The sequence below is a fragment of the Rattus norvegicus genome, chromosome 4 (genome assembly GCF_021556685.1).
Source record: "Rattus norvegicus strain SHRSP/BbbUtx chromosome 4, alternate assembly SHRSP_T2T, whole genome shotgun sequence".
NCBI lineage: Eukaryota > Metazoa > Chordata > Mammalia > Rodentia > Muridae > Rattus > Rattus norvegicus.
The window spans coordinates 32927668-32941992 of NC_141537.1; the positions used below are offsets into that span (position 1 = coordinate 32927668).

At 38.9% G+C, this 14325-nt stretch overlaps 1 protein-coding gene across 3 annotated transcripts; it reads right to left on the bottom strand.

Annotated features, from left to right (window-relative positions):
- Window positions 1–591: 591 nt before the first annotated feature.
- On the bottom strand, window positions 592–11963 carry Bet1 (Bet1 golgi vesicular membrane trafficking protein). 3 transcript variants are annotated; one of them, XM_087656339.1, is made up of 5 exons: window positions 11801–11963; window positions 7265–7389; window positions 6270–6343; window positions 3310–3366; window positions 592–1709 (listed from the first exon to the last, which is right to left on the bottom strand). In XM_087656339.1, the coding sequence occupies exons 1-4, from the start codon at window positions 11817–11819 to the stop codon at window positions 3351–3353; spliced, it is 234 nt and encodes a 77-aa protein (XP_087512465.1). In that variant the 5' UTR covers window positions 11820–11963; the 3' UTR covers window positions 592–1709; window positions 3310–3350.
- Window positions 11964–14325: the final 2362 nt, after the last annotated feature.

Sequence of the window (14325 nt, forward strand, 5' to 3'; positions counted from 1 at the left end):
TGAGTCATTCTAAACTCCTAATGAAAATAACTGCTTAGAGGTTATATGGGCTTCTCAAGATCTGAAACCAGACTACGGTCTGACCTTGAAATGGATGGACAGTTATTGAGTGTGAGCATGGATAACACTTCCTATGGTGGGTCAGGCACTTTCCTTTCTGCAGAGGAAGAAAAAGAGGCTACACACCTCAAGCAGATGCAGAAGGAATGGTGACTATAACTCAGGACATTAAGTGTCATCAGTGCTACACCTCAGCCCCGTTTCTTCAGGTCATTTCACAGCATTCAGATTCAGTGTTTTTAAGCATACACTGAGGCCCAAATGGTGCACCAAAACCAGAACAAACTAACAAACAAATGGTCTAGACCTGATAAAGAAGTACAAATGAGCAAAAAGTGAAAACTCATTCAAGTCCAAAGGGAGAGACTCTTGAGTAGAAATAGAAAGAATTAAAGATTTTAAAGCTACAGCCAAATCTGTCTTACTTGTTCTGATTTAACGCAAATAATAATTCTGATTCACTTTGTTTGGAATCTAAGCTTTTAGGATATTAAATTTTATGCCAAGAATATACAACACTGAAGCCATAAACATATTTTAGTAAAGTTTATTTCTGAACCTAGAAATAGGCAAATGTCTAAAGTAAGAGCAACACAGAATGTTTTACAATATTTTAGTACTTTTTGCTTTTTTACTTAAAACCACCTTGTGTTTTGATTTCTGTAAGTAAATAAAATGGAGCTAAATAACAATCCTATGAACTCTGGGTTCAAAGCCTGAATATTTTCAATACTTATTTGAGCATACAGTAAAACAAAGGCAATTAATTTTCTTGGGCACTCCTTTTCTGCTCAGAGCTTAGCAATCATAAATGTCACATTATTCTGACACAAATAATAATCAAATGGACCACATAAGCAGCTAGAAATCAGAAACTATCATAAAGCAAGCCAGTAGAATTTATCATTAATATAAAACAATGCCTATGTTAATACACATGTGTATTAGGCTCCAGCAGAAATATGTCAATAGCTTTACTCAAGGAAGTCCTAGTACAAAGAATCCATGTGATTAACTTAAGAAAACTGTAGGAGGAAAGAAACGGCCCTACATGGTACTAAGCAAAGGAGCCATTCATTACAAGATGACATCAAACAAACAGAAGTGAGCTTTCTACCAGCATGCAACACTCCTCAAAGGCTGATTCCAAGTTCTCTGGCATTCTTCTGCTCTCCCACTTGCTTTAAAAAGTTACATTTATGTAACAGCAGGGTATGGTAGTCATATTTACTCTGACTGGAAAACACTGGAACAACATAGGTATAGCCACACTGACTTCAAGAAAATTAAATACCCCTTAAAATAGGAGTCATAATGAGTCAGTCAGTAAGGAGCAGTATTCAAAACATTACATGGTATAGTATGATTTCTGAAAGAGGAAAATTCTACTAATCTTCAATGGAGAAGACCATTAGGAATGTTGAGATGCTGGTTATCAAAGTGGTTCCCCAAGACATTAACTGCAATAAATTCAAAGCCCACACTAACTTGCATCACCTCAGTTTAATAATCCAATAAATGACAAAAAAGACAAACAATGAAAACAGCATCATATAGCATAGCAATTTCGTTTGGCTCCCTCTGGACAGAATCTTCAGTCTTCCCATGGTTTTACCTAGAAATCCAGTTGTAGAATCAAATTGTGAATCCTATGAGAAAATAGGGAAAAATGGAATAAATTCTAAGATTCTAAACATGCATATTCAAACAGTTTACACATTGTTACTAGTACATATTTTTAAAGATAACTTGTGCATTTAATCAGTTCAAGTATCTTAGCTTGGAAATCAGCCTGACCGCTTCATGGAGAATAAAGCAGTTCTCTCAGTGGCTCTTTCATTACCCAATAAGCATTTCTCTCAGTTATGCATAGTTAAAAAGCATAAATGATTTAGTTTTTTCTTAGTGCAGTCATATGGATGAAAAGCCATTAACAATGATGGTGAATAATTTGTGTGCTATTAAGCAAGGTTTTGTCCACTTTCTGTTAAGGCACCATTTTTCCCAGGTCAAATGTGTGAGTGTTTACATAGTAGAACTTCATATAAAATTTAATACAGTTAGCACAGAAGATGGCAGAGCCTTTGTTTAGACACATAAGTTTGAAAACTGGTAAAATTTCCCAGTGTTAAGAGCATATAATGTTGATGAAGCAACAAGTAGACAAGATTTAAACACAGATATGAAAATGCCAAATTAAAGCAGAGTCAGGAAAGTCTTTAAGATGAGTAGACTAAGCACAGATTAGAAATAATGCACTTGCATTAAAATTTCAATACCCTGAGATGAGAAAGCAACCAACACAATGGGGCTTTGCAGAGCTTAGTCTCCACACACTCATGCACTTGAAATCTTTGCTTTGTCACAGGAGTCACTGTATCAGAACCACTTGGATGCTTTCACAAAGTATATATGGTGTCTGGGCTCCTCTCCATGAGATTCTGAATGAGCTTATTTGAAGAAAGGAACAGGAATATCCATTTTTCAAAGAACACTGCTTTCAATGTCTTACTTGCTTTCAGTCATTTCTGAATGCATGTGAAGAAACAAAGGAAGGTCTAGAGAAGCTGGGTATCCAAAGTCAGAATTAATGACGGAAGCCCGCGCTGAGGGTAAAAAGCGCATGCTCTTGAGCTTGTTTTAGCCTAGAAATAAAGGGACCCCGGCTACTCAAATTTGTTCAGTAGATTTGCTCAGTAGTAATCCTTAGGAAATAAAGCTGAAGTAAGGGTTTGTTAAGTGAAAAGCATTTAGTTGGTTGGATATAAAGTGCTTTTTGATTGCTTGGTTAATAAATTACTAGTGGTCTACCCATTAAGATTTCTAAGAACACTCAAAATATCCATTAGCCTTCAAACTTTAACAGTGCTTTAAACCCAGGGTTAAATAAAATGCACTGGCTTCAATCTTCACTTTTTATTTATATCTTAGACAAGAACAATGAAAAATTACATCTGATAGAAATTGTAAACTTGTTAGATTAAAATGGAGCGGAATCCATCAGGATGTGTAATGTCTGGGTCTGACTCTAAACAGGACGAAAATAAGGAGTGAGGGGCTGGGGAGCTGGTTGACTCAAAATACATTGTAGGAAATGCTGGAAAATGCAATAAACTATTGTTACAGTATGTAAATATATCCTATAGAGTTGTTAACAAGAATGTTTTTAAAAAGGAAATTCATTATCCCTGGTGAACAATTTTGAAAACATTAGGGAAAATTTCTTAGTTAAAAATTTTAATGACTTACCATTTCAGCTAACAGTTTATTTTGATTTTTGACTTCATGGCCTATCTCAATGGAAAGCTGTGAGGAAGGAAGCATATGCATTACTGCTTATGATCTCTCATGAAGCTGTATTCTGGAAGGAACACTTTCGCCTGATACTGCGTCCAGTGAAATTATTGGAAAATTTCCCACCTTCCAACAATGAACATTTTTCTCTTGTCTTCTTATTGACCCCTGTGTTAACATTCTCTCCCTGTCTCTCTAATTGCAGCATAATTTATTCTGTGTGTGTAGTGTGTGTATTTATTTACTTACTTATGATTATATAAAATATTCGTCTATAGATTCCTTTCTTATACTTTAGCAAATACAAGTGCTCACATGACCAGTTCAAATGCAGATATATACATTTAATAGTCCCCCTAAAAATAAGGCATTTATTTGAATTTCAGTCTAGATTTATTATGTTAAACTTTTAATTTAACATAATAAATTGCAAATTTCTTAAAAGTTAGTATTGTGTATAACCTAATATTATATAGAAAGAGTCTGAGTATGTCAAACAATAGTAAAATTAATTACTGCTGCTATGCAAAATAACTTCATAACTTCATAACTTACATAACAAAGTCACCAAGGTTTCCCTTCTAATGCACACGACTAAATACAATTGCTGAAACCCTTTGTGAGTAACTATAAAGGTCCTTCTAAATTTAATGTGTGTGAAAAGCATACATAATATTTTTATGAAGTTATACTAATATTATGGAGATCAGCTATGAGGTTTTCCTCCACATTCATCACTCAGATGATACAGATGATACAGCAGACACCCCAACCTACCCAACTTGTTCATGCCAAGGACAAAAATCCCTGGAACATCACCTCTTTCCTCTAGCAAAGAATCACACTCGTCAACCACAGAGGGGTTTGCTTGCTTGTTTGTAGTTTAAGACATTCAATTCTATGTTCTTCCCAATGTGTAACTTAACTTTTTAACAGATTTCATCATTAGGTCCATAGATTAAATCATTTTAATTAAGATGACTTTGAAAAATAACACCATATATCAAAAACCAATTTTGAGTACAACCTGAATACAACCTTCCAAAGACTGATATTAAATACCAATTACATGTGACAATGTGGCTTCTACTGAATGCTTAACAAGTGTGTAGTATGTTCATTGCCATGGAAATCAATGACACATACTTTTAAAATCATTTGTATAATTCCTTTAACAGAAGTTTCCTCAGTACTGCCGAGAAGGAACTACACTGAATTCACAAATGATCTTTGTTTTATAGAGAAGAGTTGATACCGGGTGTAGTCCTAAGATAAAGCATGAGGGGCAGATCCAGCACTGGCAATCTTCCTGAAGGGAGGGAGGGAGGGAGGGAGGGAGGGAGGGAGGAAGGAAGGAAGGAAGGAAGGAAGGAAGGAAGGAAGGAAGGAAGGGAGGGAGGAAGGAAGGAAGGAAGGAAGGGAGGGAGGAAGAAGGAAGGAAGGAAGGAAGGAAGGGAGGGAGGGAGGAAGAAGGAAGGAAGGAAGGAAGGAAGGAAGGGAGGGAGGAAGGAAGGAAGGAAGGGAGGGAGGAAGAAGGAAGGAAGGAAGGAAGGAAGGAAGGGAGGGAGGGAGGAAGAAGGAAGGAAGGAAGGAAGGAAGAAAGGGTGGGAGGAAGAAGGAAGGAAGGAAGGAAGGAAGGAAGGAAGAAAGGGTGGGAGGAAGAAGGAAGGAAGGAAGGAAGGAAGGAAGGGAGGAAGAAGGAAGGAAGGAAGGGAGGGAGGAAGAAGGAAGGAAGGAAGGAAGGAAGGAAGGGAGGGAGGAAGAAGGAAGGAAGGAAGGAAGGAAGGAAGGGAGGGAGGAAGAAGGAAGGAAGGAAGGAAGGAAGGAAGGGAGGGAGGGAGGAAGAAGGAAGGAAGGAAGGAAGGAAGGAAGGGAGGGAGGAAGAAGGAAGGAAGGAAGGGAGGGAGGAAGGAAGGGAGGGAGGAAGAAGGAAGGAAGGAAGGGAGGGAGGAAGGAAGGGAGGGAGGAAGAAGGAAGGAAGGAAGGAAGGAAGGAAGGGAGGAAGAAGGAAGGAAGGAAGGGAGGGAGGAAGAAGGAAGGAAGGAAGGAAGGAAGGAAGGGAGGGAGGAAGAAGGAAGGAAGGAAGGAAGGAAGGAAGGGAGGGAGGAAGAAGGAAGGAAGGAAGGAAGGAAGGAAGGGAGGGAGGGAGGAAGAAGGAAGGAAGGAAGGAAGGAAGGAAGGGAGGGAGGAAGAAGGAAGGAAGGAAGGGAGGGAGGAAGGAAGGGAGGGAGGAAGAAGGAAGGAAGGAAGGGAGGGAGGAAGGAAGGGAGGGAGGAAGAAGGAAGGAAGGAAGGGAGGGAGGAAGGAAGGAAGGGAGGGAGGAAGAAGGGAGGAAGGAAGGAAGGAAGGGAGGGAGGAAGAAGGAAGGAAGGAAGGAAGGAAGGAAGGAAGGAAGAAGGAAGGAAGGGAGGGAGGAAGGAAGGAAGGAAGGAAGGGAGGGAGGAAGGGAGGGAGGAAGGGAGGAAGGAAGGGAGGAAGGAAGGGAGGAAGGAAGGGAGGGAGGAAGGGAGGGAGGAAGGGAGGGAGGAAGGGAGGAAGGAAGGGAGGAAGGAAGGAAGGGAGGAAGGAAGGGAGGAAGGGAGGGAGGGAGGAAGAAGGAAGGAAGGAAGGGAGGGAGGAAGGAAGGAAGGGAGGGAGGAAGAAGGGAGGAAGGAAGGAAGGAAGGAAGGGAGGGAGGAAGAAGGAAGGAAGGAAGGGAGGGAGGAAGGAAGGAAGGGAGGGAGGAAGAAGGGAGGAAGGAAGGAAGGAAGGGAGGGAGGAAGAAGGAAGGAAGGAAGGAAGGAAGAAGGAAGGAAGGAAGGGAGGGAGGAAGGAAGGAAGGAAAGAAGGAAGGAAGGAAGGAAGGAAGGTGACAATACCAAAGGCAGTTTGAGCCTTTACAAACATGGAAAAGGGCACAGCGGTATGCAGCGTACAAAGGACACTTCTCGTTTGTCTCGCTGTAAATCCAGGAGAAGCTGGGGAGAAGCTCTGACGGGCGGGCCATTCTCTGAAGAACATAGAGAACAATCAGTCTACAAGAGTTTTATAACAGGAGGATCCAAAGACTTCTGAGAGGGCAGGAGGCACTTTAACCAAATTCTACCAATAGCCATGACAACATTATGAAGACCAGCAGGAGCTGAGACAGGCCCAGGAGTTCTCCCACGGGTCTGAACATAAATGTCAGGGCCATGCTAGGGAAGCATGGGAGGGGCCAAGATTCAAATGAGGCTCAAAGATGGAAGTGAGAAAGACGTCAGTTTTATATTTTAAGCCACTAGCAGACAAGCCGGAAGGGCTATTTCACTGGATCCCCCAATGCTCTGACAAGTGAAATTATTGGAAAATAAATTAAAAATGTCTTGTCCTTCTAACAGTGACATTTTCTTCCTCCCTTCCTTACAATATTCAACCTACTTGTTAACATTCTCTGGTTCTCTTATTCTAGCACATTTTATTTTCTCTTTTATATATTTACTTGTATACTCCTTACATTTCACAACTTACTAGTACCACAGGACCAAGTCAAATACACACATATGCATTTAATATTTCCCAATCAAAATATGACATTTCTTTGATTATAAGTCTAGACTGGTTAAATAATTTTTCTTTATTACAGTAACAAATGAGGGAAAAGAACAAGTTAGAATTGTCTATAGCCTAAAATTATACAGAAAGTATGCCTGGAACTGTTGGAACTACTGCATATAATGGATTTATTTAGATCTTGCTAGGTATGGTTTGAGGAACAAAATTAAGCAAAAGTACCACATCTTTTAACTTGCCACATCTTCTAACTTATTCAATGAATGGTCTGAACTTTTGGTGCACTTTGAGCTCAGTGTACCATTTTGAAATGAATCCCTTCTTGTGATGACAATAAGTTCAAAACTAGGAGTTAAAATGGCACTGGCTCTGTACTTACAGATTTTATAGCTGTTACTTTGCTTCTGAGACTTTCAGTGAGTCTGTCATTCTCTTCTTCACAAGCATTATATCCACTATTGGCATAACCATAGTTCCCATAGCCGCCAGGAGGTGCTCCATCACCTACAAGGTTCAGAGGCACAATGTAGGACTGCAAAAACAGAAGCTACTTTTCAAACCCTAGTAGCTAAAAAATGCTGAAAAAGACCCCCGGACAGCATTGCAGACCACATGTATCTATTATAGCACACTGCAAATCAACTAGTAAAACTCAGAACCAGATATTACAATTCTTTTCACATCCTCTTTTAAGTTGAATATGCATTTTCTTCAACACATATTTATTGACCATGTATTGATTACTTAAAAAAATACTAAAAGAGGCACAGATATACAAGGATATTTGGAAGACATTTGTTGCACACTAGAAATGTTTTAATAAAGGACATAAACATAGCACCATCTACCCATCAGAGAAACTTGGTTATAAGAAGAAAGGGTAAAAGATAATGTGGAGGGAGGGTTCTCATGGCAGAAAGATGGTAGACTTTTCCTAGCACCTTTTACCTATAATACGCAAAGGGTGTAAACCAAAGAACAAAGTGAAGAGAGGGCCATAGGTGAAACCCTGAGGAAGAGACACAATGGCTTGTAGAGACCATTAGCTGAGAGTCTCAAGAAGTTCACTCATCTTCCAAACACTATTTGAGAAGCTACCATATGTGTATCTATTTTCGAGATGATGTGGAAGCCGGAAGAGTCGATTACTGTCTACTATAGTACTTGGCAATCACTGGGAAACAACGGACACAGTACACATTAGGCAACAAATCCATACAGAAATGTTTTGGACTGAGGGCACCTCACCAAGTCTTAATAAATTGATGCCATCATTTTCTCTGTAAAGGAAGAAAGCAGGCTACCTAGTAAAGAAGAATGATCCTTTAGAATAAACAATGAAGAGAAACCATGAAAGAACTGTGACCCAAATCATTCAGTATCACTTGGAGAATAAACATGGCCATGGAAGTATACTGAATTAGCTTCTGTCCTCCTAGATATGAGACTCTCAACAGAACGGCTCCTTGGTCTCCGTCAGCCATTGAGAAGCCACACTGTTGGATGGTTGGATGGTTCTAAAACTGGAAGGTTTAATCAATATTGGGACTGCAGAAGAACGAAGAGTGTAGTATGTATTAAAGGGACTAGATTGTCCATGGTTGGAAGCATATTCTTTAGTGACATAGGAAGCCAGAAGAAAGAGATACCCTTAAAGCTATAGGTGACCATGGGCTCAAACAGAAATGCAGTAGCACTGATACTAAGAACAATCATAGTAACAGTGGACAGAGTAGGTAGCAATAATCTAGTAGCTGAAGGACAGTTAGTTATGTGTGCATGAATAAGAAACTCTTTCAAAGCACAGCACAATTTAATTTTATTGAAGTAGCAAAACTCTTGAATCCTTATAACTCTGACTATATAACATCAACACTGACCTCTACATTGAACTGTAAGAGCATTAACTAGATTTATTCATTGATCATTCTAGATCGCCATAAACACACAGGCACCCCCCCCACACACACAACAGTACTTATGTAAATACTTATAAATGAACTAAAAAGGACAATTTTCCTTTGCTGTTAACCAACTTTGTCTCATGCTTCTCTATGCTCTTGCATATAATGAGCACTCTCTATGTGTCAGATGCCTATATTTCTCCCTGTACAAAAGCCACAACAAAATGTTAAAGATTTCAAACAGAGGGGACTGTTGTACACATACTGGCTAGCATGCTTTCCCTGAATTTCTCCACACATTTTCAAACAGATTAAAAGCTGGCGGACTGGGCATAATCATTTTTTCCCCACTCACCAACTAAAACCAACACTTAAAATATACTGTGTACTAAGATCTTTAACTTGTTTTATGTGACTAAGGATCCAGGTATGACATATTGTCCAGTAAGTAATTCTGGATGAAGTTAATCACTGGACAATTTCATCAATGAATTTGTCCAAAATTAATGGCTATTTTGTTTTATTTCTTTTGTTTTGACTCTCCGGCCTATCTTAAATTTAATTTCAGAGTTCTTCCACTTTGTTCTTTAACAGATTATCTCATTAGGTCCAGAGATTAAATCATTTTAATTAAAGTGACTAAATTTTTTTTTAATTTTCTTTTTTTTCCGGAGCTGGGGACCGAACCCAGAGCCTTGCGCTTGCTAGGCAAGCGCTCTACCACTGAGCTAAATCCCCAACCCTGTGACTAAATTTTGATCCAGAAATTTTTAATGCAGTTGCAAATTTGATCTTTCTTCGCACCATCTTCCACCCACAAACAGAAAAATGAAACAAACTAAGCTAAAATAAAATACTACAGTTACCATTCCTGAGTATGAATGAGACCTAAGTTTTCAGTGAGAATTAATTACTACTATAAAGAACTGTTGAAAGGCAAGTCTTGAAGGTCATCGTCAGCTGACGTAATTTCTGAAAAGTGCTGCTTCCTTGAAGCAGGTTCTATCAATAATCAGGTCGATTCATTTAACAGCTCATGTGTAATGTGGCAGGTTTTACATGTGAACGCCTATCAGACTCACCATTCTTTCAAATTTCAAATTCAGGTCAACACACAATGGTAGTTTTAAAAATCTTCATTATTTAACACCAATTTAAATGATACATACTTAACCAAATAATTACCCCTCTTCTCACTGCATTTCAAGCCTGATGATTCTAATTTAATTGAAAAACTAATTTAACATCTTTCTGAGTAATTCTCACATTCAGTCAGAGGTAGAAACCTACTGTCGAGTCCGTGACTTGCATGTATTAAAAACAGTATGCACAAACAAAATTCCAATAGGTCACTGGCCTGACGAAGTGTAAACTCCTTGAATAGACCAAGACCTCTGGAATGCCTCCGGGTCCTAGCTTCACTCAGGGTGACTTCACTACAATCTCTTGTACACATCATTCACGGCTACTCTGAATCATCCCACCTGGGACTTACTTCTCTCAATCGTCACTGTCACCGGCATCCTTCAAGTTCCCCTGGCTTCAGGAGGTACACAGTGAGCCATTTATAATGAAATTGCTACTGCATTCACTATCTGTTGAACTTAACTTGTACTGAATGAAAAGTTACCACCTTGGATCATAATTTTGTCATCTGCTTCAGAAGCAATTTGTCTTCTTCCCCTTGGTAACACTGGAAGCTTTGGGAAGCACATGGTATATCACAATAAATGTCTAATGTTGTTAGTGATGGAAAAATTTAGGCACAGGTGACTAATCTTGTTTGAAAGTAGTTTGTTAGGTTGAGATGGACTACTTTCTTTCAAAGAATGCAGCTAAATTTACAAATTCCTTCACATGCAACTTGTATATCTATATTATTGACACCTTTCATTGCCCTTATTTTCCAGTGGCTCATTCTATTCCTACAACCAACTTTACTAAAAATACTACTATGTCTTCACACTGTCATGAATATTGTATAACTTCTTATAAAATTAAAAATCCTAACAAGCTGTGAATTGTGAGTTGAAAAAGAGGCTTTATTTATTTTTCTTACCTAATTTCAAGTGTGTGTCCATTTACTGGCTTTAAACACATTACACTTTTTAAAACTGTTTTAATTATTCCAATTTATGACAGAATGGCAACATCCTTTTTAATATTTCATACACTTTTTTCAAGTATTCTGCCCTTTCTTCTTTAAAACATTATTGAGAAAGAACTTCAGAACCAGAAAACAGTAATCTAATTACTTTCTGTAATTACTAGGTTATTCCTTTCCCTGATCCATAAAGGCAAAAACAAGTGTTAAGTCATCAAAACTATCTTCTATTGCCTTAGCAGTAGGGCAAGGTCTAGCTCAGAAACGTTCCAAGTAAATCGCCAGACCTTTCACAACAGGCACTCTAGCAATGCTAGCAATGACACATAACCTTTGTAACTCACTGTTACCATACTAACACATCGTTATTGCTGTGCTTAAAGCTTAATACCCACTCCCCAAATGTCACTTCTTTAAAAAGGAGGAGGAGGAGGAGGAGGAGGAGGAGGAGGAGGAGGAGGAGGAGGAGGAGGAGGAGGAGGAGGTGGTGATGGTAGTAGTAGTAGTAATAGTAGTAGTAGTAGTAGTAGTAGTAGTAATAGTAGTAGTAGTAGTAGTAGTAGTAGTAGTAGTAAGATCCTGAATGAGTAAAGCAAAGGAAACGGCGAGGCTTGGGAAATAGGGCTACTCCCCAAAAACTAGCATATAGAGAAAGAAAAACTTAAGACTATTAACCAACTCACCACTGTGCAACGTATCATATAGGTTTAAACTTTCGTCTAAATTCAACTTAAGGAAACCGCTCGTAACTGGGACAAATGATGTGAACCTTCTCCAAAGAACCCAACAACTCGCTTTGGAACTCCAAAGTCACTGACAGAAGGCCGGTAGTTTTCCTCCCACGCCCCTACTCCCGGTTCAGCAGGTCCTCGGGTCCCCAAACTTCGAACTTCAGCACTGCTCTTACCCAGGCCTGCACGCCTCATCCTGCCACGAGAGGGGAAGGAGGGCAAGGAAGAGTGGGTAGGAAAGGGCCAGGGTCACCCAACCTCGGCTTCAGTCCTAAGGCTCCTCAGAGAAACAACTTTTTGCCTCAGAGCGCCACGACATCAGTAAAGTCTAAACACCGCGCCGGTTTATGTCGTCACCCGGACACATATAGGCGCCCTGCAATGAGATTTTAGTTGCATTCTGGGAAATGTAGTCTTCGGGCTTCTGGGGCACAGGGTAAGAGGGGCGTGGTAGGAACCAAGTCTGAAGCGGGCGGGGTTTCCGGAAGGGCAGAGGCTGCTGCTGTGGCTCTAGTCCTGTGAGTCTGGGTCTTTACCTCTTCCAGAGCTGCCAGTAAGGGACTTTATGATGTTAGTGCCAACTTTAGCCGGGGAGAGTTATTCCTCCCTGGCCTGGATGATGGTGACTCATCTTTCTTGATTTTCCCTTGCACTCCCAAAGTCCGAGGAGAGTAAGTCAGTGCAAACTTGGTTCGAGAGTCTCATCTATACTGTCTGAGCCTCTTAGCATTAAAGGAAGATCAATCCTCTTACTTCCTGATCCTGCCCAGTGGAATAGAAAGGGAAAAAAAAAAAAAATCTGTATCTTCGCAGTAGAACATCTGGTAGGGAAGTGGGGAGTCTCTCATTCCTCATTCCTCGTTTAATGCATTTGCTCTATGTCTGGAAAGAACCGTGATGTTTAGCTTTTAAACACTCCCTCCTACTTAGGGACCTTTTAAATAACGCAAATAACTTGCGTATTTCAAACCCCAAAGTCATTGACAGAAGGCCAGTAGTTTCCTCCCACGCCCCTACTCCTGGCTCAGCAGGTTCTAGGGTCCCCAAACTTCGAACCTCAGCTCTTTCTTACCCAGGCCTGCAGACTTCATCCTGCCAGGAGAGGGAAAGATAGACAAAGAGGAGTGGGTAGATAAAATTAAGTGTTCTAGTGATACTTACAAAACCAAGAACATGGGCAGAAAAAAACCCAAATACACACAAATACCTAATACTTGTTTGGGTGGAGCATGGGGTCCAATTATGGGCTTAAAAGTTTGTTAGGATGCGTGGAAGTATAGTGGTTAATATCAAAGGATCATTACAAGGTTACACAAAAATAATGTTTTTTGAAGCCAATAGTTATTTACTGCCCATGTTAATATAGTTGTGTTGCTACTGTATGGCAGTGATGTGGTATTTATAATAGAGCTTTCTGAAACTACTATACTATTATTATTATAAAGTATACATTATAAACACTGATCATATAAGTCAATTCCCAACTTAAACATTGACTATAATTACAGCTTAAGTCTCTGCCTTAAGACAGTGTCTGTAAAATACACATGAAATGATTTACAATGTGATATATTAACTGGGAAAATAAACTTTAATAGCATTAAAAGAGTCTTCATAAAGATAAAGTAAGCCGCCATTCTCCAAAAGCAATGCGATTAAATGATGATGGATCTGGGGAAGATATAATTCAATGAGAGAAACGATAGACTTCCTTTTTCTGTGACTGTCCATCCTTCTTGCCATACCAAACTCTTGATATTCAAAAAATGAGGCACAAAGTAGATTTAATTTACAGAAAAATAATTACTGATCCTGATCACAGTTGGCAGAGAGTGGAATTATTTTTCCATTTTTTTTGTACTTTTAAAATTCTAAGTTAAAAATCTCTAGCTTGCTTTATTGACTTGGTGATGAATTGCATCAGTAATTTCGTCTCTATTCTCAGAGATAATCATGCAGAAAACATGTAATTCTTGGCTGTCATTGGGAGATTGTTAACTAAAGATGACAAGATAAAATTAAATGTTCTGGTGATACTTACAAAACCAAGAACATGGACAGAAAAATCCCCCAATTTTTTGACTAAAATAGAATTTTGTGTTTCTTCTATTTGGTTGACTTTTGTCCACTACAGTGTCTTTTCCTATCTCGGTCCCACATCCAAACCAAGGGATTGATAAAATACAAAGCTCTTAAAACTTGTTAAATAAACATTAAATTTTTCCATGCAAGTAGCAAATTCAATACCTCAAGCATTACATCTGAACATAAAAATATAGACTAAAAATCAAATAGTTTTTGATTTACCAAGAGAGTATGGGACAAAATATAGTTTGTAAGTTCTTTATTTGGACACTAAACAGATTTCCTAGCAATGAACTATGTATAAGTTTCAAATTCAGTCCAGAAAACACAAAGCCATCCTAGACAATGAAAATCTATATAACATGAGACAGTTGAAACAGTTTGTTTTCCTTATAGAAAATGCAGTTAAAAATGCAGTCCCTCTAATTTAAAATAATGTTTGTGATTAAAACTACTAAAGTTTAACATTTTTCGTCTTTCCAAGATACCTCAACATCATGCTATTTAAACTGCTATTCATACTTCTAATGAGGAAAGTCTAGTTATTAGCATAAATGTAATCTTTATATTATTCAATGGCAGTTTCAAATACAAACAAAAAATGGAATATGTGAAA

Coding starts and splice junctions, on each gene's coding strand:
- Bet1 (XM_087656338.1), bottom strand. Junction 6,344..7,264: donor AAGTAACAGCTATAAAATCT/GTAAGTACAGAG, acceptor TATGTTCTTCAG/AGAATGGCCCGCCCGTCAGA.